Source organism: Solanum dulcamara, chromosome 5 (assembly GCF_947179165.1).
Source record: "Solanum dulcamara chromosome 5, daSolDulc1.2, whole genome shotgun sequence".
Classification (NCBI taxonomy): domain Eukaryota; kingdom Viridiplantae; phylum Streptophyta; class Magnoliopsida; order Solanales; family Solanaceae; genus Solanum; species Solanum dulcamara.
This window is the reverse complement of record NC_077241.1, coordinates 66,591,250-66,615,146: the sequence shown is the minus strand read 5'-3', so window position 1 is coordinate 66,615,146 and position 23,897 is coordinate 66,591,250. Positions and strand designations below refer to the sequence as shown.

General features: G+C 37.5%; 1 protein-coding gene across 4 annotated transcripts in view; it reads left to right on the top strand.

The window, feature by feature from the left end:
• The window catches only part of LOC129889408 (uncharacterized), a 61,834-nt gene that overhangs the window by 20,397 nt on the left and 17,540 nt on the right, over positions 1-23,897 (top strand). For all 4 annotated transcript variants that reach the window (XR_008766907.1, XR_008766908.1, XM_055964692.1 and 1 more), the window contains 20 exons: positions 444-868; positions 1,363-1,486; positions 3,512-3,607; positions 3,744-3,815; positions 7,678-7,815; positions 12,051-12,204; positions 12,504-12,871; positions 13,246-13,709; positions 13,813-14,187; positions 17,118-17,336; positions 18,427-18,517; positions 18,654-18,731; positions 18,871-19,161; positions 19,287-19,484; positions 19,563-20,039; positions 20,396-20,557; positions 20,639-20,968; positions 21,050-21,132; positions 21,236-21,340; positions 23,500-23,716. Coding sequence is in view for 2 of the 4 variants with exons in the window: in XM_055964692.1 (XP_055820667.1) it covers positions 444-868; positions 1,363-1,486; positions 3,512-3,607; positions 3,744-3,815; positions 7,678-7,815; positions 12,051-12,204; positions 12,504-12,871; positions 13,246-13,709; positions 13,813-14,187; positions 17,118-17,336; positions 18,427-18,517; positions 18,654-18,731; positions 18,871-19,161; positions 19,287-19,484; positions 19,563-20,039; positions 20,396-20,557; positions 20,639-20,968; positions 21,050-21,132; positions 21,236-21,340; positions 23,500-23,716 (4,467 nt within the window). In the remaining 2 variants the exon portion in view is untranslated. The remainder of the gene's footprint in view (positions 1-443; positions 869-1,362; positions 1,487-3,511; positions 3,608-3,743; positions 3,816-7,677; positions 7,816-12,050; positions 12,205-12,503; positions 12,872-13,245; positions 13,710-13,812; positions 14,188-17,117; positions 17,337-18,426; positions 18,518-18,653; positions 18,732-18,870; positions 19,162-19,286; positions 19,485-19,562; positions 20,040-20,395; positions 20,558-20,638; positions 20,969-21,049; positions 21,133-21,235; positions 21,341-23,499; positions 23,717-23,897) is intronic.

The window sequence follows — 23,897 nt, the reverse complement described above, 5'->3', positions numbered from 1 at the left end:
TTTCCTCCAGCTATTTTGATTTAAATAGCTATGTTTAGATGTTCTAAGATAGGGACGAGAATCAAAGAACACATAATTACATGAAGTAATTGATCCTATACTATAACTACAAGATTCTAGAATAGATGCAAGATTTTAACATAAATATGTCTTAATTTGTTGTTACGGAGGTTGATAAGTTTGGAAGTAGTATTTTGGAGAAGGTAACAAAGCTACTCTTAGTAATATCTTTCTCCCAATTGAGTGAAGGTGGGAGTAAAAACCAACTTCCGTTGAATGATTTGTGATATTATTGCAACAACAGAATATTTTGTGTGGTTTTTGATCTCTAAATTTAGAGGAAGTATTTCTGAAGTTCTCTACTTTTGTATTGCCCCTTCCATTTCTTGTAATTAGTCCTTGTATTACTTACAACAAAGGGGTGTTTTTCCATGCAATCACAGATATTGATGGTGAACATTATCATCTCTCTTCTGCATATGGATGGTCTCTCTCTCAATTTGACACCTTGTGCTTCATCAAGCACCTCATCCGAGTCATCCAATATCTCTAAGGAGCAACAATTTGAGGATGCAACTCAAGATGGACAAAATAAGACCGTTGTAATGTTTATAGGGCAAATATTGAATATTTTACGGCAGTATCTACCATCTTCAAACTCAGAGAAGGAAAATAATTGGGAAGTAAACGTATCTGCTCGTATTAAAGAAGCCATAGAATGGAGAATTATGAATGCCAAAAGATTTATTGAGGATTGGGAATGGCGTTTGTCAATTTTGCAGTGCCTTCTGCCATTCTCGGAAAGACAGTGGAGATGGAGGGAGGCTCTTACTATTCTACGTGCAGCCCCATCAAAACTGCTAAACCTGTAAGTATTGGTATTTCTACATCGCCGTTTTGATGCATATAATTTTGAAATGTCCTTTTGGCTGAATAGTGTGCATTCTAAAATTCATTAAAGCATTTAGCAGTCCTAGGAAAGACACATGTGGACTTAGGATTTTGAGTTTATAGATCTTGATTTTACTTGAGACAGTTTAGGGGAGGGGGGAGGGGGGGGGGGGGGGGTTATACATATAAAGTGGTTCTTAAAAAATTCGGGGTCTGGATTAAAGCTATTGGGTTCTGCCGATTTTGTAAGTAGAACTTTAGTTCTGCCCTTGAGGAAAGAGTTACATGGTAGACATCTGATGCATCACAACTTTGATTCCATTGCATCCCAGTAGTATGTGTAAATCAAGACTATAGTGTTAAGTGTTAAATTAGGTTATCAAACTACCCATTAATCTGCACTCTTACTACCAATAGATATTCAGCCAATTTTTAGTTCAAGCAATATCTTTTCTAATTTTGTTAATGCAGCTGTATGCAAAAGGCAAAGTATGATATTGGAGAAGAGGCTGTCAACCGTTTCTCTTTGCCTCCAGAAGACAAAGCTACACTAGAGCTGGCTGAATGGGTAGATAGTGCCTTTGGAAGAGCATCTGTATGTTCCTTATCTGCTGATTTTGTGTGTATGAATTGATATCCTGTGGAGAACTTGTATGTTTTTTTCATACATTTTCTAATGTCTCCCCAAAATGTTTGTATTAATAAGCAAGTTGAACACCCAAGGGTGTTGGGATAGTCATCAATGAAGTGAGTTGAGAATAATGAGGTCTCATGTTCAATTATTCCTGACCAAGGCAAAAAATAGTAGGTGATTTGTCCAATCTGTCCAAGCCTTGGCCGGTAGAGTTACTTGGTATCTGTGCTGGTGGGATGGGAGATTGCAGGTATCTCGTGGAATTAGTCAAGGTGCATGTAAGTTGACTCGGACACGAGGGTTAAAGTTTTTTTAAAGCAAATTGATGCTGGACACCCTTTGAAAACCACCTTACTAAAACTGATGCTAAACTTTCCAATTTGTGAGTATGAGATCCGAAGATTTCCGTATCTGTCGAGCAGGTTATTCCCCAGCAGTGTTATAGCAGTTTACAGTACAAGGACCCATTCAGAATTTGATTCTTGCAATATTGTGCTTTCTTCAAGTTCTTTTTCTTTGCACAAAAACTAAGGAGTCATGGATTGCTTAGGTCTAGGGGGGATCCGGTGTCTTTTTTTCTTTGAAATATGCTTTTAACATAGTGCCGACATACTATATTACATAGAGAGAGAAATAACGAGCCTTTGAAGAGAGAAAACAATTTTATTAAGATAGAAGAATGCTTATGTTTTATAATTTTTTTGAGCATGTATGAGTTTCCTAATAACTTAAGCTTTTAGATGAGAGGAGGCATTGAAATGTAGTTAAATAGAAGTGTACCCTCTCTAATGGCTTTAACTGGTAGATGAGGTGATTACACAATTCAATTATTATTATCACTGTCATCATTATTATTATTTGACAGCCATTACAACCACAAAAAAAATTGCTTCAATTCTAAATTAGTTGGTCAGCTATATAAATGCTCAATATCTGCTCCGCTCCTTTTGGGCCCATTTCTTTCAAGACTTCAGGTATTTTACTGACAAATGCTAAAGAAAATTGATCTATGCTAGTTGCGGTCCAGTTGTTTCAAGACTGTATTCTTTTGTGACCAACAACAGTGTACAAGTATTATAAGTTTCTGATGTTGGATTCCAAGGATCTGACGTTTCTTTATTTTTTATTTTTTTTATTTTTTCCATGGCTTATCTGATGTGAATCCAGGAAGTGATATTTTCATATTTTCACTCAATGTCTCAATTTCAATAATCTGCATGAATTATTTATCACAAGTCTTCTTTTGTTTTAAAAAAATAATGAACAGGGACTTAAATACTTAAGTTTTGTGAGCTTAGGATTCTTGATATGATATGTTCTTCATGTGGTGGGCATCTTATAAGTTCCTAAGTTTAGAGTTAAAAGGATTGACTATGCTTCTCAACTTGGATAATGGGTGATGGGTGTTGAAATGTGTAATCATCTTATCTAATAGTTTTTGTTAGAGAGCACAATTTTGTTTATTTAATCATGTCTTTCAACACGCTGCCTCACCTGCGACTTAGTTTTTTTAATGGGCCATGCATATGAAAATTCTTTTATATATTGGGTGGCAGTGAGTCTCGAACTCACGACTTTTGCTTGCTCTGATACCAAAGTTGAGTAGTGTGACCATCTCATCTAAAAACTTAAGCTGGTATAGGGAGTGATCTTTTATTTGTCATGACTAGTGCTTCATATGGTTCCAGAAGCAGCTGCAATATTAACTGCAACAATACTTTGGTATACTATTGACCAATATGGGTAAATATCAATGTTATAAGGGATTCTTTACAATATCAAGACTTTCTATTTTATCGTCAATTGCGGAAATATTTGTTTTGATGCAATCCTCCCCTCAGATAATCCTATATAATTTTGCCATGGTGTTAGTGTGTTTGTTGAATGAGGATGGTTGTCAACTAAGTGGACTTATTTTATGCGTAATTGAGACAATTTTCAGCTTGTAGACATATTTTAAATATATTTGTCGTTTTCTTTTGTAAGGTTGAAGATGCTGTTTGCCGTGCTGCTGATGGAACTTCTCCGGTCCAAGAACTGGATTTCTCTTCTTTACGTGCTCAGCTAGGTCCTCTACCAGCTGTAAGACACCCCGTCCCTCTTCTCGGTCTCTTCCCCCCCCCCCCCCCCCCATTTTCATCTTTCTATGCATGTCAAAATGCCTACTCGTTTTTCATGGATGAAGTTGTACGCTGACATGTTTGCCTTTTCTTTTAAGATTCTCCTGTGCATTGACATAGCTGCAACTTCTGCGAAATCTTCAAGCATATCCTGCAAGCTGTTAAGTCAGGTATGTACCACAACTGCGCTTGGTATTGCATCGTACAATTCATTGCAGTTCTACAATTGCTTTCATTCTAGTTCGGTCATCATTTCAACGTCTTCGCTGTTTCTTATTTCTTGGTTGGGTTTACCTCCGTGCTAATCCATGATGATCATAAAGTGTCTTTCCAAGTGAACATAACCCGATTCACCAATGACTCATGTTGTCTGATGATCCTTTGTCTTGACATGGAGTATTTGGATTTAAGTGTTCTGTTGTATATAGTGGGGGCGATTGACTTTAAATAGCTTGATCTATTGCTGTTCAGTTTATTTTTGATTGGTGAATGTGCAAAGAAAAACAAGATTTTTCTTCTACAAGTTCTTGAATCATGTGTTAAGGTTCAATGAAAGGAAATCGAGTCCTTTTGCTAGCTTTCTGCATATGTAGAAGCAGTTGATGGATCATAAGATGCTGCAGATCTACTCCTAAAAATTGAAGCTTCTGGATCTGAAAGACCTGCCTGTGTTGGCTTTCAGATGACTATTCCCTTCATAAGGTGACGAAAAATACTTTCAGATGGCCCACATGGTATCAGAATAACCCTAAAGCTGGAGCTTTTCCATAGAGAGATTTCTATGAGAACCAATCCCCATTTCCAACAACCAAACTAATTTTGGAAAAGTGACTACCTATTGATGCTTAAAATTTCATAGATTTGATTACCACATTACTGATAAGACATACCAAAAGTTTATAAAATTTGTTATTACAGGATTCTAAGGGAAGCCAGAATATCAGGCTTTATTTTTATTGCCAGGAGTTTATTCATACCCAACAAATGGGGATTATATAATAATGCCCTTAATGGAATTTTTATAAGAAAATCCTCAACAGTCCTCAAGTTGGTATGTCGTATGTGGCAAGTTTTCTTGGAAGCGCTGTATACTAATGATAAATAAATTTCAATTCTCACCCATGTTAATTGCAGTCCGAGCAATGAGTCAAGGCCGTGAGCATAGCATACTTTATAGTAGCTTTTCATTGGGAGAATATCAGTCCCCTTTTTATTAGGAGCATAGGAATCCACCGTAATCTCCAGTATACTTGTGTGATTTTTTGGATTTCCTAACTTTTTCCAGCTGATAGTTGTTATTATTTTTTACTGTAGTCCTATATGTTTTTTTTTTCATTTTCTCGATTAGAAAGAGTTAGCACTATCTTGATGCCAGATTAATGTTTTTCCGACGATTGACTATCATAAACAGAACTAGTTGTCAGGTTGTTAATTGACAAAAAAGCGAAATGCCCCAAACCTATTATCGAATTCCCAACTGCAAACTTATATTTCATAGGTGTCCTATCTGGTCTATTATAAAATGAAATAAATGTCCCCTTAAGTGTTGAGTTGGCATAGAGAGTGCATTTCACTCTCTCAAAGAAAGTGAGTTGGCTATCTTTTAAAATATTTTTTCTTTTTCTTTTTTCTTTTTTTCCCTCTATCTCATTATCTATCTATCTATACCTCTTCCACCATTATCATTGTTGAAGCTTCATCAATAATTGTTTGGTATAAACAATAACAACAACATACCTAGTGAAATCCCACTAAGTGGGGTCTGGAGAGGGTTGAGTATACGTAGATCTTACCAAACCTCGTGGGGTTTGGTATAAAAATTACCGATAATAATACATTTTATAAACAAATAATTCTTCAATAGATTTATTTAGAACACATCTAACAAATCAAACCTATTTACACCTCTAAAAAAATCAGAAAGACACTAATTTACCCAGGTTTTAGGGCCAAGAATCTATCAGTTAATTATCATTTACACCTCAATTTGGCTCGATTAGAAGATCCAAATTTGCAAAATTTAAGCGAAAAGCAAAACCCATAAAAGGAAAAAAAACAAAATGAGATACTAATTCACCGAAATTCAAAAGCCAAGAATCTATCAATTAATCATCAACTATACCTCAATTTGGCTCAACTATAAGAACCCCAATGAAACCCTAGCCTTTGCTTTCCTTACGGTCTATTTATGAGTTTAGGAAGTTATGAGCAGGGTAAAGGAGAGGGACCAAGTGTTTTCTGATCTTAATTTTCGCCAAAAAGAAGTTAAAACGTCGTGGCTTAGGCTTAGGAATTGGGTGAATTTCTGATCTTAATTTTCGCCAAAAAGAAGTTAAAACGTCGTGGCTTAGGCTTAGGAATTGGGGGAAAAGACAAAAGAATCCCTAACTTAATAATTGTTCGGCAGCTTCCACGAGCACCATTTACGGCCTGTAGTTTGGTTTATGAACCGTGAATTCCTCTCGTAAAACTCAGGCTTAAAATTGGGGTTTCTGAAGATTGATCTACGACTGGACAGGATGACCCATAAAAGGATTTACGACCCGTAGAAGGGTTCGTGGAAATCAGGCTTAATAATCAACTTTCAGAAGTTCGTTCTACGATTCCCATTTACAACCCATAAAAGGTTCTACGACTCGTAAATAGTTCTTTAGGAATCAGGCCTTATATCAAGTTTTAGGACTTTGATCTATGAGCCAACAAGACGACTCGTAGATGCATCTACGACCCGTAAATTGCGTAAATCTCAGACTAGAATTTCCCATCTTTGAAGTTTGATTTAGGAACCCCCTCTACGGTCCATAGAAGCATCTACGGGCCGTAAAAGGCGTCCGTAAATTACAGTCTCCAGGAGACTTAAAAGTTTTAGAATTTTCTCTGCTTCACATGACTTGATTTGGACTTGGGAATTTCTAAGGCGTTACAGTATGAGTGCATTACAGGGAATGTAATCAAATCAGAATGTCGAGCAGGGCTTCCGGCTAACAACATTTTGCCATTCCCATGTTGCACCAAAAACTCAAGCAAGAATACACACTTGTGTTGAGTTGAAGTACAATATCATTCGTCTTCGAAAATTCTAGTGGTCCATTCTTCAAATTTACCCGACATATGGCTGCAGGAATGTTGTACCAGATGGGGAGTAGTGGTTTAGTAATTCCATTTCTTTGCCATGCAAGCAGAAGCTCCGAAAAAGATCTAGGCATACACCAATTAATACCCAAAATGTTGAATACCAAATTCCACAGTTCACTATAGATTTTGCAATGGATGAAGAGATGGTTGATCTCTGCTTCTTCCTCACAATAAATGCATCTATTACAAAGATGGAGGCTGTCTCCCTCATAAGTTATCAGGGATGAGGCATTTTCCATTAGCCACAGTCCGAACAAAATATTTGACCTTGTAAAGTGCTTTGCCTTTCCAAATAGTCTTCCAAGCTCAGATAAATGGAAGGGGTAGGGTGGGGTGGAGTGGGGAGTAGTGAGGTTAGAATATCATCTTTTTATGGAGAAGACTCCCTTGGGATAAAAAAAACCAGTTGGAGTGGTCGGGTTTGGGGTAAAATAGGTTTGGGGGTGGTGGTGTTGTTGTTGTTGTTGTTGTTGAGGAGTTGAAGCATGTGTAAGTAACCATCAATTTTCAAATCATTACGTTTCCTTTTAAAAGAGATAGACCAGTCATGAGAACTCCTGATATCTGAGATGGTAGCCCTCAGAAGTGTGGTGAAGCTTTAGACTAGGAATGTGCAGTTTCCCAGTCATCAAGATTCCTTCTGACTAAGATTACGTGGGTGATCCTTTTAAACTAAGAATGCAATAAACTAGTTCTGTGTGGATTGTTAAGACTCATGGATAAAGGCTTCTGCCCCAACTGGAGACCTGTATGTTGATTCTATCTCCAGCTAGTCTTTGATATCTACCTCTATTGACATGAGTAAACATTTACATTCCCATGTTTTCCACATTCCTGTTTCTAGTTGAAATAAGAGCTTATCCTGTTATGGTTACAATTGAACTTTGGTGCATGCAGGCTCAAATTATGTTGTCAGAGATTTACCCTGGTAATTCCCCTAAAATTGGGCCAGTCTACTGGGATCAGATTCGTGAAGTAGCAGTTATATCTGTAATCAAGCGCGTCCTTAAGCGTCTACAGGAGCAACTGGAACAGGTGAGTGGAGTTGCATTAGGTGATGAATTCTTGATTCCTCGATTTACTTGTGCTGGTAATTATAATCTTGGTTCAAGTATGGTGTGTGCTATATGGCTAAGTTTCCCTTCTGTTAAATGCCAAATGTCCCTTCTTTTCAGCCATGTATCTTCTCAGCACGTTAAAGTACGGAGTAACGCTTAATATTTTTCTACTTGATTTCTTACTTCTCTATAGATCTTATTATGTGTTTATCTCTATGATCCCATACCATAATTCCGTGCGAATAAATTCTCTGATTGATGGAAAAAATGCTTTGGCTACAAGATTCAAGTACTGCAAACTAACAGTAGTTGTTACTGTTGGATGTTAAAAGTAAGTATATCTTTTTCTTGCCTCTCTTTCCTTTTCTTTTTGGCGTATAGTAACAAAAAAATATTAATGTTTGAGGAAGTTATATTTGATATGCACCTTCAATTTTCCTCTGGATAATCTTTCCTGCTTTGGGTTTTGACCACCAAAAACGGAGTCTTGTTTAGATAAAGCAAGAAACTTGGCTTTTGTTTCTTAGAAAAATAAATAAATAAATAAACGAGACCAGAAATTTGATAGAAGAAGTTGGAGAGCTTCCTTCTAATGTAGAGTAGGAAAGGCAAAGGATCAAAAATCGTAAATATTTCCAACTCTCAGTCCAGTTTTTACCAAAGCTTCTTGCCAAATTCCTGAACAAAGAATTACAGGAAAGCCACTTTATCTAAGCAACATGCTGGTAAGATATATCGGTTAGAAGGCTGTAGCTCGATGTTAAGATTAGTGCATGAGAAACTGCTAGCAGGCGTTGCAAAAATAACCGCGCTGTTTGTTTTATATGGATTCACATTCATTGTTGAGAATTTTTCCATACGATGCTAAAACACCTCTAGCAAATGATAAGAAATATTTAGTGGTTTTACTTTATCAAAAAAATATTCAGTGGTATTAATTCAGAATTCTTATCGGATATAACATAATGATTCGCTGGTGGATGGAACTTTCATTATCTCTTATTAGAGACTGGAGACGAGGCTTACAGGAAGTTGAGAATGGACAGAAATCCAAAAGCAGTACATCTAGGACTGTCTCCAAGAGGCATACCTAAATAAGTGAGAGGCAATTGACATAGAAAAAATCTGAGAGAACCAAGAGACAATGTGACTCTCTCATCAATACTAAGGTCTGCTAATCCTATCTTTACCTGTTAATTTCGAGACTGGCATTATATCTATACAATGTACATCTGGAAGAGAGAAATTACTTTGAACATTAACTTTTAGTGGTCAGCTAATGCGACTTGCACCACCATAAGATTTTCCTTTTTCATTCTAAAAACAAAATATTTGGTGGTGTGCCTGAGTTGCGTTACCCATTAGCTCATGGTCATAACTGTGTTCTTGTGGCCATTCTTTTTTACACTGACGTAAATCCTCCCAGATTATGCTATGTCTCTCCTTTGATTGTGGAAGATTTGACCTTCACTGAATTACCTTCAGTGCACACAGAGGGATTAGATAGGGGGTTCCCCTTTTGTTTATCATAGTAATGTAGGGTCTAAACAATATGTTAAATATTGCTGAGATAGGAGGATGCATACAGGGATTTGAAGTTGCCAAAGACAGTGGGAGCAGTTTAGAGATCACTCATCTTCGATATGCTGATGAAACTTGTTAATACTGAGGTTGATATTGGTTTATTTTGAAGCCATTTCTGGTCTACATATAAACTGGAATATGAGTCACCTTTTTCCAATTAATTTGGTTTTCAATATGGAGCACCTATCACTGGGAGGAGTGGTGGGCACATTTCCATCAATATATCTTGGAGCAAAGTCATGATCCATAGATATCTGGAACCCAAAATGTGAGAAGAAATTGTCTAGATGGAGATAGTATTTCACTGGGAGGTAGACTAACTTTGATAAACTCTGTCCTAGATGCTATACCAACTTACTTGTTGTCTGTACTTCATATACCTCAGACAGTGATTCAAAGGTTGGATAAAATCAGGAGACATTTTCTGTGGCAAGGCAAAAAGGAGAAGAAGGGCTATCACCTAATCAAATGGAAGAATATTAACAGAAGCAAAAGGCAAGGTGGATTAGGCATCAAGAACCTTAAGAGCCAGAGAAAAGCTTTTATGATGCAATGGCTGTGGAGATGGCCCAAACTGCACTCCCAACACTGTGTTGATCTTCTCCGCTGCCAAAACCTATTTTCCAGCAAATCAAAGACAACACACAATCAAATCTACTAACAAATGCTTAAAAGACTTGCAAAATCTCAAGTTTAAGGCATTTCAAGTACCATAAATCTACGGTACATCAGTTATACAAAGGATTGATAAGATTAGGAGGGATTTTCTGTGGAATGGAAACAAGGAGGAAAAGGGGTTTCATTTAGTTAAATGGTGCAAGGTGATGCATGGGAAGAAACAGGGTGGGGTAGGCATGAGGAATTTGAAATGGCAGAGTAAAGCACTCAGATTGAAATGGCTGTGGAGATATTCTCAGGAACCTCAAGCTTATTGGGTGGACACAATAAGAGCTAAATATGGTGAGGATAACAAGTGGATAACAAAGGAAGTAAATTCCCCTTATGGAGATCCATAATAACACTTTGGCCTCTGATGAAGGCTCACATCTCTATCAGGGTAGTTAATGGCTGCAGAACATCCTTTTTGGAGGATAAATGGCTAGCCAATTCTTGTCTGGAAGATATCTTTCCAAACATCTTTGGCCTGGATCTACAACAAGAGAAAACAGTAGATGGAGCATGGGCAACACAGGGATGGGGAACTTCCAGTTCAGAAGAAGCCTAAATGATTGGGAAGTGGATACATTAGTAGAGCTGTTCAGAACCCTGGAAGAATTCAGAGGCACAAAGGAAGGTCCTGATAGACTTTGGTGGAAAGTAGACAGTAGAGGATGCTTTAGAGTTGGTTCAGCTGATAAGCTACTCAATAGAGACCTTCAGAAGATAAGCAACTGGCGATGGAAGAACATATGGAAAGTTAAAATACCCTACAAGGTAGCATGTTTTAGCTGGTTGTTAGCCTGGAAGTGGTGCTAACACATGACAACCTTAGCAAGAGAAAACTTCTGAATGAAAACTCTTTAAACTTTGCGTCAAATAAAGAATGTAAAAAACAATTCTAAAATGGAAATTAAACAACTCACATGTTGTGAAAACTTGAACAATCAGAATTTCATTTTCCCTTGTCTTTTACTCAAAAACAAAAAAGTATCACGATTAGGTAGAACCAAACTTTTGGAGGTTGAGATATGCTCGATGTGCCAAGAGTCGCTTAATCGAATAAGTGTTTATAATTTTATGTGAGAGTTGTGGAAAATATACCAACAGAGTAATTGGAATTAGGAAATAAACGAAAACTAATACTTTATCTACATCATATGCATGTAACAGGAAATTACAAAACACCGAACTGGTTTATTTATTTTGCGTGCACTACAAATCTATATTGACAAATAAGAGAAGCATTTCACCAAAATATTTAAATCCAAAAAGAGCAGTTGAAATCAGAAAGAACAAATGGGTGAGATTAGCTCTGCTCACAATTGTTGAATGAGAGAACCAAGACTTAATCATAGAGAGCGATTATTAAAACCTGGAAAGAGGAGTTCAACATAAGAATGCCAATAAGTGATTCAATAAAACAAATTAATTAGAAAAAACTGAATAGCAAAGTTGCAATCAAAAAGCTAAAATATTAACAATATAGTTACCAACAACTCTTACCCCCACAGAAAAACTATGAACTTGGAAACAAAGAAAGCCCCAAAAGATATATTTTCCAGAGAAACCCCACCATCTACCCAAAATCTAAAGAATCAAGTGTTGGAAACATAATGGAACAATGGCAACAGGAAAAAGACAATTTAGTGGAACTGTCAAATGAAAAAGGGAAAAGGGAAAAAAGAGGAGAACAAGCAGTGGATTATGGAAGGAACAGTAGTTTTTTGTCTGTTACAGAGGAAGCGACTCTTGGAGTCTGTAGTAGAACAGATAACTGGTTTATTTTTTTATTTTTTGGGGGTGTTTTTTTAAGTAGAATTGAAGGAGAAGTTGCAAAGAAAGGAGAAAATAGATAAATATAAATACTACTGGTCACTAGATGGTGTTATGCCACCTTTTCTATTCCCATCTTTTTATTGATATGTAGATTACACAGTTAAAAAATGGAACAACTGCTAACAATTTCAGGATAAGCCTTCAGCTCTTCAAGACATTTTTACTGGAGAAATGGTCCTTTTATCCTCAAAGGATTTTCAGAGGCAAGGACATAAGGAGCGTGCACTAGCTATGCTGCATCAAATGATTGAAGATGCTCATATGGGGAAGAGACAGTTTCTTAGCGGTTTGTTTTTGCTTCTTGATCCTCTCTTTTTACATCTATTGTTTGTTGTTGTAAGTTTTGCGGGTTGGGGAATTAAAATAAAGTGGTGATGCTATCTTAGTGTTTCTCTCCCTTCATTTTCTTCATCCTCTCAGTGTGCATTTCTGTGTCTGTCTCCCTCTTTATCTTTTATATTTTTGACTCAACTGCATGTATATCTTATTCTTGAATGTTTTGCTAGATTCTTATGGATTTCTCTGTATGTATATTTTTTCTCTCAAGTCATACATATGAATTTTTGGTGCTCTGGAAAATTTTAGGTAAGCTCCACAATTTGGCAAGAGCTTTAGCCGATGAAGAAACAGAAAGGGAACATGTTAAGGAGGAGGGCTCACGTTCTGACAGGAAAGGATTGTTACAGTACAGCAAAAATGGGGTTCTTGGGCTTGGGTTGAAAACCTTGAAGCAGCCGTTGATAACTTCAGCAGCTGGTGACAACAATATACCTTCTGATAGCTATGATGTCAAGGAAACTGGAAAAAGATTATTTGGACCATTCAGCTCCAGAATGACCACATTTCTCTCTCAATTTGTCCTCTACCTTGCTGCTATTGGGGACATTGTCGATGGGGCTGATACCACTCATGACTTCAACTACTTCTCACTTGTGTATGAATGGCCTAAAGACGTAAGCTTTCTTTTTGCGATTTTTCTTACTATTTTGCAGGGTGATACTATGTGAACTGGCAAAAGCTACTTGAAGTCTAATAAGGAACAAGTTTTGTTATAAAAACCTTGGCTTTGAATTTTATTAGGTTCTCACATGCTTTAGAGGTAATGTTCGGGGCGTTTAGCTAAGCAAGACCCCTCCCCTTGCAATGAAGATAGGAAGATAGAAATATAGAGAGAGGACAAAGTTGAAAACAAAGGAAGCAACATGCTTGCTCTTAAATATTTCATCTGAACTTTCTGGCTCTCCCACAATGTGTGCAAAGGTGATATTGTTCTTACTTTTATTTGCTCTTAACTTGCTCACTTTTGAGTTCATCACTTTGCTTGCAGCTTTTAACTCGTCTAGTGTTTGAGCAAGGAAGTACTGATGCAGCTGAAAAGGCAGCAGAGATTATGAATGCTGATTTTGTCCATGAAGTGGTTTCTGCTTGTGTTCCTCCAGTTTATCCTCCAAGATATGGTCATGGTTGGGCTTGCATCCCGGTGATTCCTACGTACACTGAGAACTACTCTGAAAGTAGAGTAATATCCTCTTCATGTAGAGAGGCCAAGCCTGGGTCTTTCATTCCTTCCTCTGGGGATGCTGAATTACCTCTTTATCCTCTCCAATTGGATATAGTGAAGCATCTCATCAAGTTATCCCCAGTTAGAGCTGTATTAGCATGTGTCTTTGGAAGTTCTATACTTTATCGTGGAAGGGAGACTACTGTATCTAGATCTCTGAAAAGTTGCTTTCTACAAACTCCTGATGCCGATAGGTTATTCTTTGAATTTGCTCTTGACCAATCTGAGAGGTTAGTTCACAGTAAATGGAGTTTGTAATTGATCACTTATATATGTGACATATGGGTTCTCTTATTTTTTGTGTCCGGTTCTTTTCATGACTTTTCTGAGCAGGTTCCCTACCTTGAATCGCTGGATACAGATGCAGACCAATCTTCATCGAATCTCAGAATTTGCGATAATGGCTGATCACACGAGGAGTGATGGTAAAGATGTACCTGAATGTAAAACTGCTATGAAGCGATTTCGTGATCATGATAGTGATGCTGAATCTGAAGTTGATGAACTTGCTGGTAGCAGTAATATATCGACAAATCCCCAGGAGATTAAGAATGAAATGAGAGGATCTACTACGTTAAACGTGTCTCGCCAGACATTTCCCTCTGATCTTTGGCATGATTCCTTAAAATCCGAAAATTCTGATCGTACAACAGTTTTTCTTTCTTTTGATTGTGAGAATGAAGGCCCATATGAGAAAGCTGTGGAACGGTACTCCCATCTCCTTTCTTTGAGTTTTGACCGTTTCTGTTCACATAAAGTTGGTCTTGCTTGTTTTCTATTTGTATAATTTTAAATATAAGCAATTTGTTGTTTTCGTTTTCCCTAATTTACTTTTAAAAGAAATCAGATTCAATTTTTAACATAACAAACCAACACCCAAAGAAATTATTAAACCATGCATTACTAATACTTGCATAGCTAAACCCTGCATTACTAATGCCTGCATAACTAATACATATATTACTAATACCTGAATAACTCTAACCAGCAACCAAACGACCCCTTCATATATCTTGAAGGGATAAGATTATTTTGTGGAAAATATTTCATTCAAGGTCGGAGATGGGAGGAGAATATGCTTTTGTGGACCTAATTGGTGTGGGAACATATTATTGAAACATTAATTCAAAAGTTTGTACCTAATATCTTGCCAAAGAAACCTGACAATTCAACAAATTAGGGGGACATAAGGGGGAGAGGCTTTTTGGGATTTGAGATTTAGAAGGGGTTTCCAAGATTGGAAAGTGAGTGAGTTTCAAAGATTGATGGACTTACTTCATAGGTAAGTTAATCCGATAGGATAATCATGATGTTTGATGGTGGGGCTTTGAGGAAACAATGGAGTGTTCTCGGTGAAGTCTTTTTATGAGAAACTTCTTGTTAGGGAGGAGATTGATTTCCCATGTAATGCAATAGGGGTTCCAAGTGTGCCGAGGAAAGTGTACTTTTTCACGTGGCTAGCCACTAGAAGGATTATTTTGACAGTAGAAAATTTTAGAAAGCGAAAGATTGTCTGTGTCAGTTGGTGTAACATGTGCAAGGAAAAGGGCAAGGACGTGGGCCATGTTCTTGTACATTGCAGGATTACCATGAGACTATGATGGGATTTAAGTGGTTTAGCACTCCTTGGGCAATGCCATGAACTGTGAAGATCTGATGTTCAGTTGGAGGAGAGGCAGAAAGAGAAGCCGAAGGGCTTGGAACATGGTTCTTGCGTTAATGTGGGCAGTTTGGAGAGATAAGAAATAAGAGAGCTTTTGAAGGAGTAAAATCAAGTTTCTCTCCGTTGAGGAGTAGTCTCTGCTCCTTATTTTCTTTTGGTTAAACAGAATGTTCCTTGCTGTATAGATGATTGAGCGGAGTTTGTAGATAATCATATTTTGTTGAATCTTTACCTTTTTGTATACCTCATGTATATGACCAGCTTGGCCATGTTTATTAATGAAAGTTCCTTTACTTGATAAAATAAAATAAAATCCCAAGATTATAAATCCGGGATATCCCAATTGTGAACCAAAAGGCCTTTTTTGGTATAACCTCTTATCCCTTATTTCCTGTTGGCAGACCCATGAGGTTCCTATTAGTATAGAGATTAGATGTCATTCATAGAAAATTGTATCTTTTTAAAGGTTTTCTACCTTTTGGTATGCTCCAAGTATACATATGTTTTTTGCCCATTGTCAATAAAATCTTATTACTTGATAAAAGATGTGGGGGCAATCCCCTGTACAAGAAGTATGGAACCTGTACATTTAATGCGTAGCCAAGTCATCCAACAACGTTTGAACACTCTCCTATTTTTCTCTTTCCATCTTACTCACATAAGAGTTAAAAGGGCAAAATATCTTATGCGCTTGAACTTTCCTTCCTTCTCTTATGAGCCCATGTATGCAGTACCTCCTTCATAGTGCTCGGCATCAGCCACTGTATTCCAAACAATTCATTACCACCACGGCACCACCCTCACAACCGTGCTGCTAACTGAGTTAAAGAAAGTGATAAGGTTGATAATTAATCAGAATGCATTAATTTGGGGGAAGCAAATCATGGATACAACACTAACTGCTAATGAACTTTTTCTTTCCACCGCAAGAAAGTGGAAGAAGGTATCCTGTGTAAAATGGATTTGGGTAAAACATATGACAATGCAAATTGTTTTTTTCTTCTCAAGATGCTGAAACTAATGAGTTTTGGTTGTAAGTGGATCGAATATGTTGTCTACTACCAGATTATCAATACTCATTAGTTGGGCATCCAACAAGTTTATTTTCCCGCAGAAAGGGAATTGACACAAGGAAATAGGTCATGTAGACAGAGAACCCAGTGAAGTAATCCACATCTTCTATGCGAATGAGTTGTGTGATTATGAAACAATCCCTGTGTATTGTTTGAAGATCAAAATACTAATCTTTTGAAGTTTCTTAAGAGGTCTTCCCATGTAAATTCCATGAATTAATATCACCTCCCGATAATCTTGAATCGGATCAATATGATGAAAAGCAATATCTGAACTATTAGCTGGTATATTTTGTATGAATGCTGGGAAGTTGGTGAATGAGTTGGCAAGTTTTTTAGAATTTAAAATTATAGAAGGGTATTATTGAAGGTCTGAAAGGAAATTAGCTCATTGGAACTGTATTTTCATCTTCCTATAAAGTGTATTTTCGTTGCATTAGCTCACCTTCAAGAAGGCATACTATCTGGGGAACTGCATCCTGTATAAGGTGTTCTGGTTCTCAAAACCTCTTTGTTTTGAATTGAGTTGATCTTTTTTGCAATTTCTCTTTCATGTTTCTTATTTTCTTGTTTTGTTTTGGTAATGAAAGTTTTTTATTACCAGTAAAAAAATCTGTACAGGCTGAGAACTTGAAACTGCCACAAGTTCCAAGCAGCTTAACAAACTAGCTAGCAACTACTTCCCCACAACATCAAGTATAGAAATCTGTTCATCCTATTCTGCTGTCTTTTGTTTTCACATTCCTTCCCTCAAGGGCTTTTTTCACACCGCTGTTGCAATTCACGGTTACTGTTTTCTCTTTGTTATCGAAAAAAATATTTACTTTAAGTTTTTATGCTTCTTAACAGTAGTCACTTGGAATAGCATAGGCTCACCTTTTTCAAATTAATTATGTCAACAGGTTGATTGATGAAGGAAAAATGATGGATGCTCTTGCAATTTCTGATCGTTTCTTGCAAAATGGAGCCTCAGATCAGTTGCTTCAGTTGTTAATTGAACGCGGAGAAGAAAATATATCTGGACAGTCTCAAGGTCATTCAGGCAACAATAATTGGAGCCACAGTTGGCAGTACTGTCTCCGTTTGAAAGATAAACAGTTGGCAGCTAGACTTGCACTCAAGTATGTCCATAAGTGTCTCTTTTTCTCTGTTGAGTTCTTTATTATGTGTATAATGGAAGTCATCTGGATGTGGTTACATGCATCACCTCCTCTTCTTTGCGAATCTACCTGCTGCCCCTGGGTACCCACCACGCTATCACTTGCTGAACTTTTGAAATATACCAACAAAGAGAGTTAGAGAGAGAGGAAAGCAGAGGTGAGAAATGAGAGATTGAGAGTAAAGTGGAGAAAAGGAAAGTTATTTCCCTCTTTTGACTCTATATATCTAAGTTACATCCTTCCCAACCTACGAAGTTTGGTGGATATTCTTACACAAATGACATACTCTATTCCATGAATACTGGATGAAGAGCAACTTCCTTGACATATTGATGGAATGAGTTTTAAGACGATAATTCTAAGAAATGTTTGATTAAAAAACAAAGAAGAAAAAAGAAATTATTTATGTTCTGTAAGAGTAGAATGCTCCCAGGCACGATCCCCAGAAACTCTTCTTTCCTAGTTCTTAGGAGGGAGAAAAAGTCTCCTCTGGCAGTAATCTGCTGGAATCTTTCTATTCCACCCTACCTTCTTCTCTTCCCTCTCCAAGCCATATCATTTCGGGATAGCTTTTCTTTCTTTTTCTTTCATTCCAACAGTCATCATGGGAGAGAACAGGATTTACTTCGACGCTGGATTTAAATCTTTTGACATAACGAGATGGACAACAAACACAACAGTCTGGTACAAATGGGTCGAGAGAAGTCACAGACTGATGAGAAGGACAGAGATGAGCAGCTAGGCTATGTAATGGATATGCTTCACCTTGAAGGAAGACTCTAAAGATCTAAAGTACTTAATAGGGGGACTTTAGTGCCAGCCTCCTTAACCTATGTCAAGAGCAGACATGTCTGCTGTACATTTTATTTTGTTTATAAAATAGTTATTCCGTCTGAACCATCTTTGATATTTATCAAGTCTTTTCTTTTTTAATAGATCGTTTGTTCTATTGATTAATTTGTTTATTTTAACTTGGATTATTGCACAGATTGGGTGTTGCTCTGGAAGTTTGATATTTAGAAAGCTCAGCTCTATTTTTTTGGGTCTCCAGATATTTGCGTAGATGGGAACTAGATGCTGCTTTGGATGTTCTTACTATGTGCAGCTGCCACTTGCTCGAAGATGATCCTATTAAAGATGAGGTATGTGAGTTCCATGGTTTTTTAAGCTCACACTTGTTGCTATTGCTAGGCATTGGTTTTTGTGTGCTATTTATCTGTATGTACTTGGTATGCTAACTTTATATCTGTTCTCTTAATGCATTGATGGTACAACTAGGTTGTTCAGATGAGACAAGCTCTCCTGAGGTACAGCCATATATTAAGTGCAGATAACCGCTTCCACAGCTGGCTAGAGGTTTTAGCTCATTCCTTTTTTATGGTTGGGTTTAGGGAAACTTTAAGATCACAATCACGTTTGTGTTTCTAGAGCTCTCCTTTTACTTTCCCAGTGTTTGATTTCACCTTTGCATCTCATGTGGAGCTTTGAATTTTAGGTGGAGTGTGAGTGTAAAGAAGATCCTGAAGGGCTTGCCCTTAGATTAGCTGAGAAGGGATCTGTTTCAGCTGCTTTAGAAGTTGCTGAAAGTGAAGGGCTTTCTATTGAACTGCGCAGAGAGCTGCAAGGGCGTCAACTTGTGAAGCTTCTAACAGCAGATCCTTTAAATGGTGGAGGCCCTGCGGAAGCGTCACGTTTTCTTTCTTCTTTACGTGACACTGCAGATGCTTTACCTGTTGCAATGAGTGCAATGCAGCTTTTGCCCAACCTTCGATCAAAACAGCTTCTCGTAATGACATTTCTTCCCAAAACATTCTTTATTCAAGTTGCTCTGAAATTGATTGCTATCAACATTTTAAAATTCTCCTTGCAAATTACCAATTCCTTTAGTGTATTTTTTTTTATTCTCTGAAGGTTCACTTTTTCCTCAAACGAAGAGATAATAATTTATCAGAGTTGGAAGTTTCCAGGCTCAACTCCTGGGCATTAGGATTACGTGTTCTGGCTGCTTTGCCATTACCGTTGCAGCAAAAATGCTCTCCGCTACACGAGCACCCTCATTTGATTCTAGAGGTTTTGCTGATGAGAAAACAACTTCAATCTGCATCTCTGGTAATAAGTTGCAAGTTTAGAGTGTTAATTTTTTCTTTCGTCATTATCTTTGATGTGGTCTTGTTTTTTTCCTTGTAGATACTTAAGGAATTCCCCTCCTTGAGAGACAACAATATGATTCTTATATATGCTGCCAAAGCTATTGCTGTCAGCATTAGTTCTCCTTCCAGGGACCCGAGGATTTCAATTTCAACTCCAAGAGCAAGACAGAAGACAAAATTCGGAACACCCACAAGGTCATCATTCACTAGTAGCCTTAGTAATTTTCAAAAAGAGGCCCGCCGAGCATTTTCTTGGGTCCAAACTGGAGATAAAGGTACAGCCAAGGATAGGAAGAGAAAGAGCTCTGGAGTAATGCAATCAGAGAGGGTGGCTTGGGAGCCAGCTACTTCCATTCAGGAAGACCGTGTTACATTATTTTCTGCAGATGGGCAAGAAAGGCTGCCTGCTGTTGCAATTGCTGAGATGTGGATGCTCACAGGTGACCCAAAGAAGGATGAAGCTGTCCGTTCTTCTCATCGGTATGAAAGTACCCCCGATATTACTCTTTTCAAGGTATGCCTTTTTTCCTGATCAATATGTTTTTGCTGGATCATACCTGGCGCCAGCTTTGAGGTGGTTCCTTTGTCTCTGTTAACTGAAGATGAATATGTTTTTGCTGGATCATAACGGATGATGTGAATTTGGGATTGAGGATAGTTTGACATACAGGACTTGGATACTTTTATGACATCACTCCTCTTTATTTTAAAAATGTGGCACTAATTTTCAGTGTCATGAAAGCAGAGTTCACTCCTTGAATTGCACTCATTCATGTTTATTCTTAATTGATGTTCTGCACTCTAAAACACACCAATTCAACTGCTTCGTTTTCTTTTAAAGTTCTTAATTATTTATACTTTGGAATTTAGGCCCTGCTTTCAATGTGTTCGGATGAGAGTGCATCTGCCAAAGGTGCTTTGGACTTGTGTGTAGGCCAGATGAAAAGTGTATTAAGCTCCCTACAGATACCTGAGAATGCAACTATGGAAACTATTGGCCGAGCATATCATGCCACAGAAACTTTTGTTCAGGTATCTACTTTGCACTCTGTGTAGACTAAATCAAATTACTCATGAAATTGTGCAGTAATATGTTGAGCTTTGATCTTGTAGGGCCTGTTTTTTGCTAAATCCCTCCTTAGAAAGCTTTCTGGAAGCACTGACTTGTCTAGTAATCTGGAAAGAAGTAGGGATGCAGATGATGCATCTTCTGATGCTGGCAGCTCTGGTGTGGGTAGTCAGTCGACAGATGAGCTGTCTGAGGTACTGGGACAAACTGAGATGTGGCTAGCACGTGCTGAATTGCTGCAAAGTCTTTTGGGTTTCGGAGTAGCTGCCTCACTTGATGATATCGCTGATAAAGAGTCATCTGAGCATCTTCGGAATAGATTAATTCTAGATGAGAAATACAGCATGGCTGTTTACACTTGCAAGAAGTGTAAGGTAGTATAGGAAAGACGTTCTATGTGCATGATTGTCCTCTTTGCACCATAAAGTAATTCTAATTGGCAAACTTACTCTCAGATTGATGTTTTCCCTGTGTGGAATGCATGGGGGCATGCTCTGATTAGGATGGAGCGCTATACACAAGCTCGTGTTAAATTTAAGTATGTAATAACAATATTATTTCCTATTCTTTGTCAACCTCCAATAGAAACCTATTTTTGATTTCTGATCTCTGTACTTTTTTGACCTTTTGACAATGTCTAGGCAAGCACTTCAATTATACAAGGGTGATGCTGCAACTGTTATAATGGAGATTATTGGCACCATTGAAGGAGGTCCACCAGTGGATGTTTCATATCTTCGGTCCATGTAAGATAGTAACAAGTTTTGTACTGTATATGTTGATGATTTTGTACGAGGAAGACATGAGATATCATATCTGCAAATGCTGGTCCTGATCTTTCCTATATGCATGCAGTTAGATCTCTTCTTTTTCTTAGGTTGTTTTAAAGCCAATTAGCAACAGTTGGAGGCTACTGCTATATTTACAAGATGGCACTGTTAAATAGCATCCCAGATTTATTGTGCAAGGGTTTCTTAAGGGATTTTGTATTTTATAATGCACTGAGCTACTCCATACATTGCATTAATGTTTGGGGTTGGAGTCTCAGATTCTTTCACGTTGTATTTGATCTCTAACTGTGGTAGGCCAATTTCACAATCTTTTCCCTCTAGGCTCCTCTCTCAACACAATCAGTTGAGCTGCTTTGTGCCTTTCTCTAAGTTCAGCCCCATAGAGTGATTAAATCTGTTCAAGAACCACCCAGGTTGTTGAGTCTTTTCATTCTGCTCAAAGGTCATTCCTTAGCCTGTCAAGAATGCTATCTCTGCTCCAGGCACACATTTCAGCCCATTATGAGCCACTGTAGTCTTCTCACCCGAAAAAAATAGAGAAAGAAGTCCTCAGACTTCAGTCCAAATGTAAGCCATTGAATCAGGTTTCACGTGCGGGACAGCGGGAAGGTGTTATAGAACATGTGCAATGCGGATTGTCTATGGCTCTAGGGATTTATCTTGTCTTGAGCTATCCTATTCCTACCAATCGTCTTAAGGATTTTGGTTGGATGATCATGCTCTTTGAAAGCTACATTCTACATAGATAATATTTATACCCAACATCAAATTTAGTTTTGGTGTGATTTTTTATTCAATGATATGAACAGTAAAATTAGGAGAAGACGAAGAACATGGATCTTGGCTCTGCTAGCACTTATGTGGATCGTGTGGAGAGGAAGAAATAGGAGAGCTTTTGAAAGGCTAGAGATGAATTTGTACCATTGAGGAGTAGCCTCTTATCTCTTATTTTCTTTTGGTGCACCCATGAAGTTCCTCTTAGCATAGAAGATAGGGCGACGTTCGTAGAAAATCATATCTTTTGTAGGTTTTACTTTTTGGTATACTACTTATATAGCGATGTTTTATGACCAAGCATCGATACTGTTTATTACTTTAGCAATGATATTTTAGGTATGTCTTCTGTTGTTTGGGCTATATTTTTACGAGGAAAATCAGTTGCTGACACAATGGAGCCAACCGTTTTACCTTTTCTTTTGTCTTTTTTCTTTTTCTGCTGGGGAAGAGGTATGGTGATAGTTTTCGTTTCTATTTAACTTGGCGATCGTAGAATTCAACCTAGAATATCAATTTTAAGTGATTTGGAGATGCCCATTTTATGTTTGAATATCAATTTCTATTTAAAGGACTTCCTTCTTGTCTGTTGCAATTTACCCAATTTTAATCTGCTATGTTCCAGCTGGTGGTTTCATATCGAGTGCTGATTGTTAGCCATTTTATGTTTGAATAATATCTGGTTTTCATGTTTCATCCTGTTTGGGCAGTGTACTGACTGGTTTCTGGCATAGTGCAGTAGATTTTGTAGACCATAGATTGGGCAACAGATTTTAAAGTGATTTGGAGATGCCCATCTCGTCCCTTGTTTAAATATTTTGTTTTCAATTGCAAACTTCCATCACCTCTCTTTTGAGACACTATCCTTTGTAGCGTAACTTAGTCAATAAGAAGATTCCTTTACAGACAGAAAGGAATAGAAGATGCTTTGATGGTTTATCAACTCCAAATCATTTTGTCAAGGCTAGATGTCTCTTATATTTATTTAGTTGGTTCAATATAACCCCTGTGGAGATACCCCTGATAACTTTATGCAGTTTATTAGCTCCCTGGTCTTTAATAACCGCCTCTGTTTAAGGAGCTAAGTGCTAACTTCATTTTTTGTGAGCTCAATTACAATATCCTTGTACTATCTTTTTGCATCTTCTTGATGCTAACAATGAAACTTACTTCATCAAAAAAAAAACTTAGTCAATAACTTGACGTTCGTCTTTTGTCACTCTTTGCTCTGAGTGAGATACACAGAAAAATGCATCATTCAGCTCATTTCTATATTGGGATGTTTACCTTCACTATTTAAGTTAAATTCTCATCTTTGGTTTTCCTGGCAACAATGCAAGGTATGAGCATCTGGCTCGAAGTGCACCAGCCATTTTAGATGATTCTCTATCTGCTGATTCCTATCTCAATGTGTTATACATACCATCCAAATATCCACGGACAGAGAGATTCAGGTTTTCTCTAGAAGCTTTTAATGACAGTACATACTTTGAAGATGGACCTAGGAGCAACTTGGACAGTGTTAGATATACTGAATGCATCGGTTATTTTCAAGATGTAAGTTTCAAATTTTACCTACGACAAGCACACTTTGGGATAACCCTATTTGTTTTTTATTCAAGATCCTTTACTCAATTTATATCTCGATAAGCATCTTGAAGCATCTGTATCTATTTATTATATTGGAGTATTACTTGTAGCAATTTGATCATTTGTTATTCTCTTCAATATCTTACAT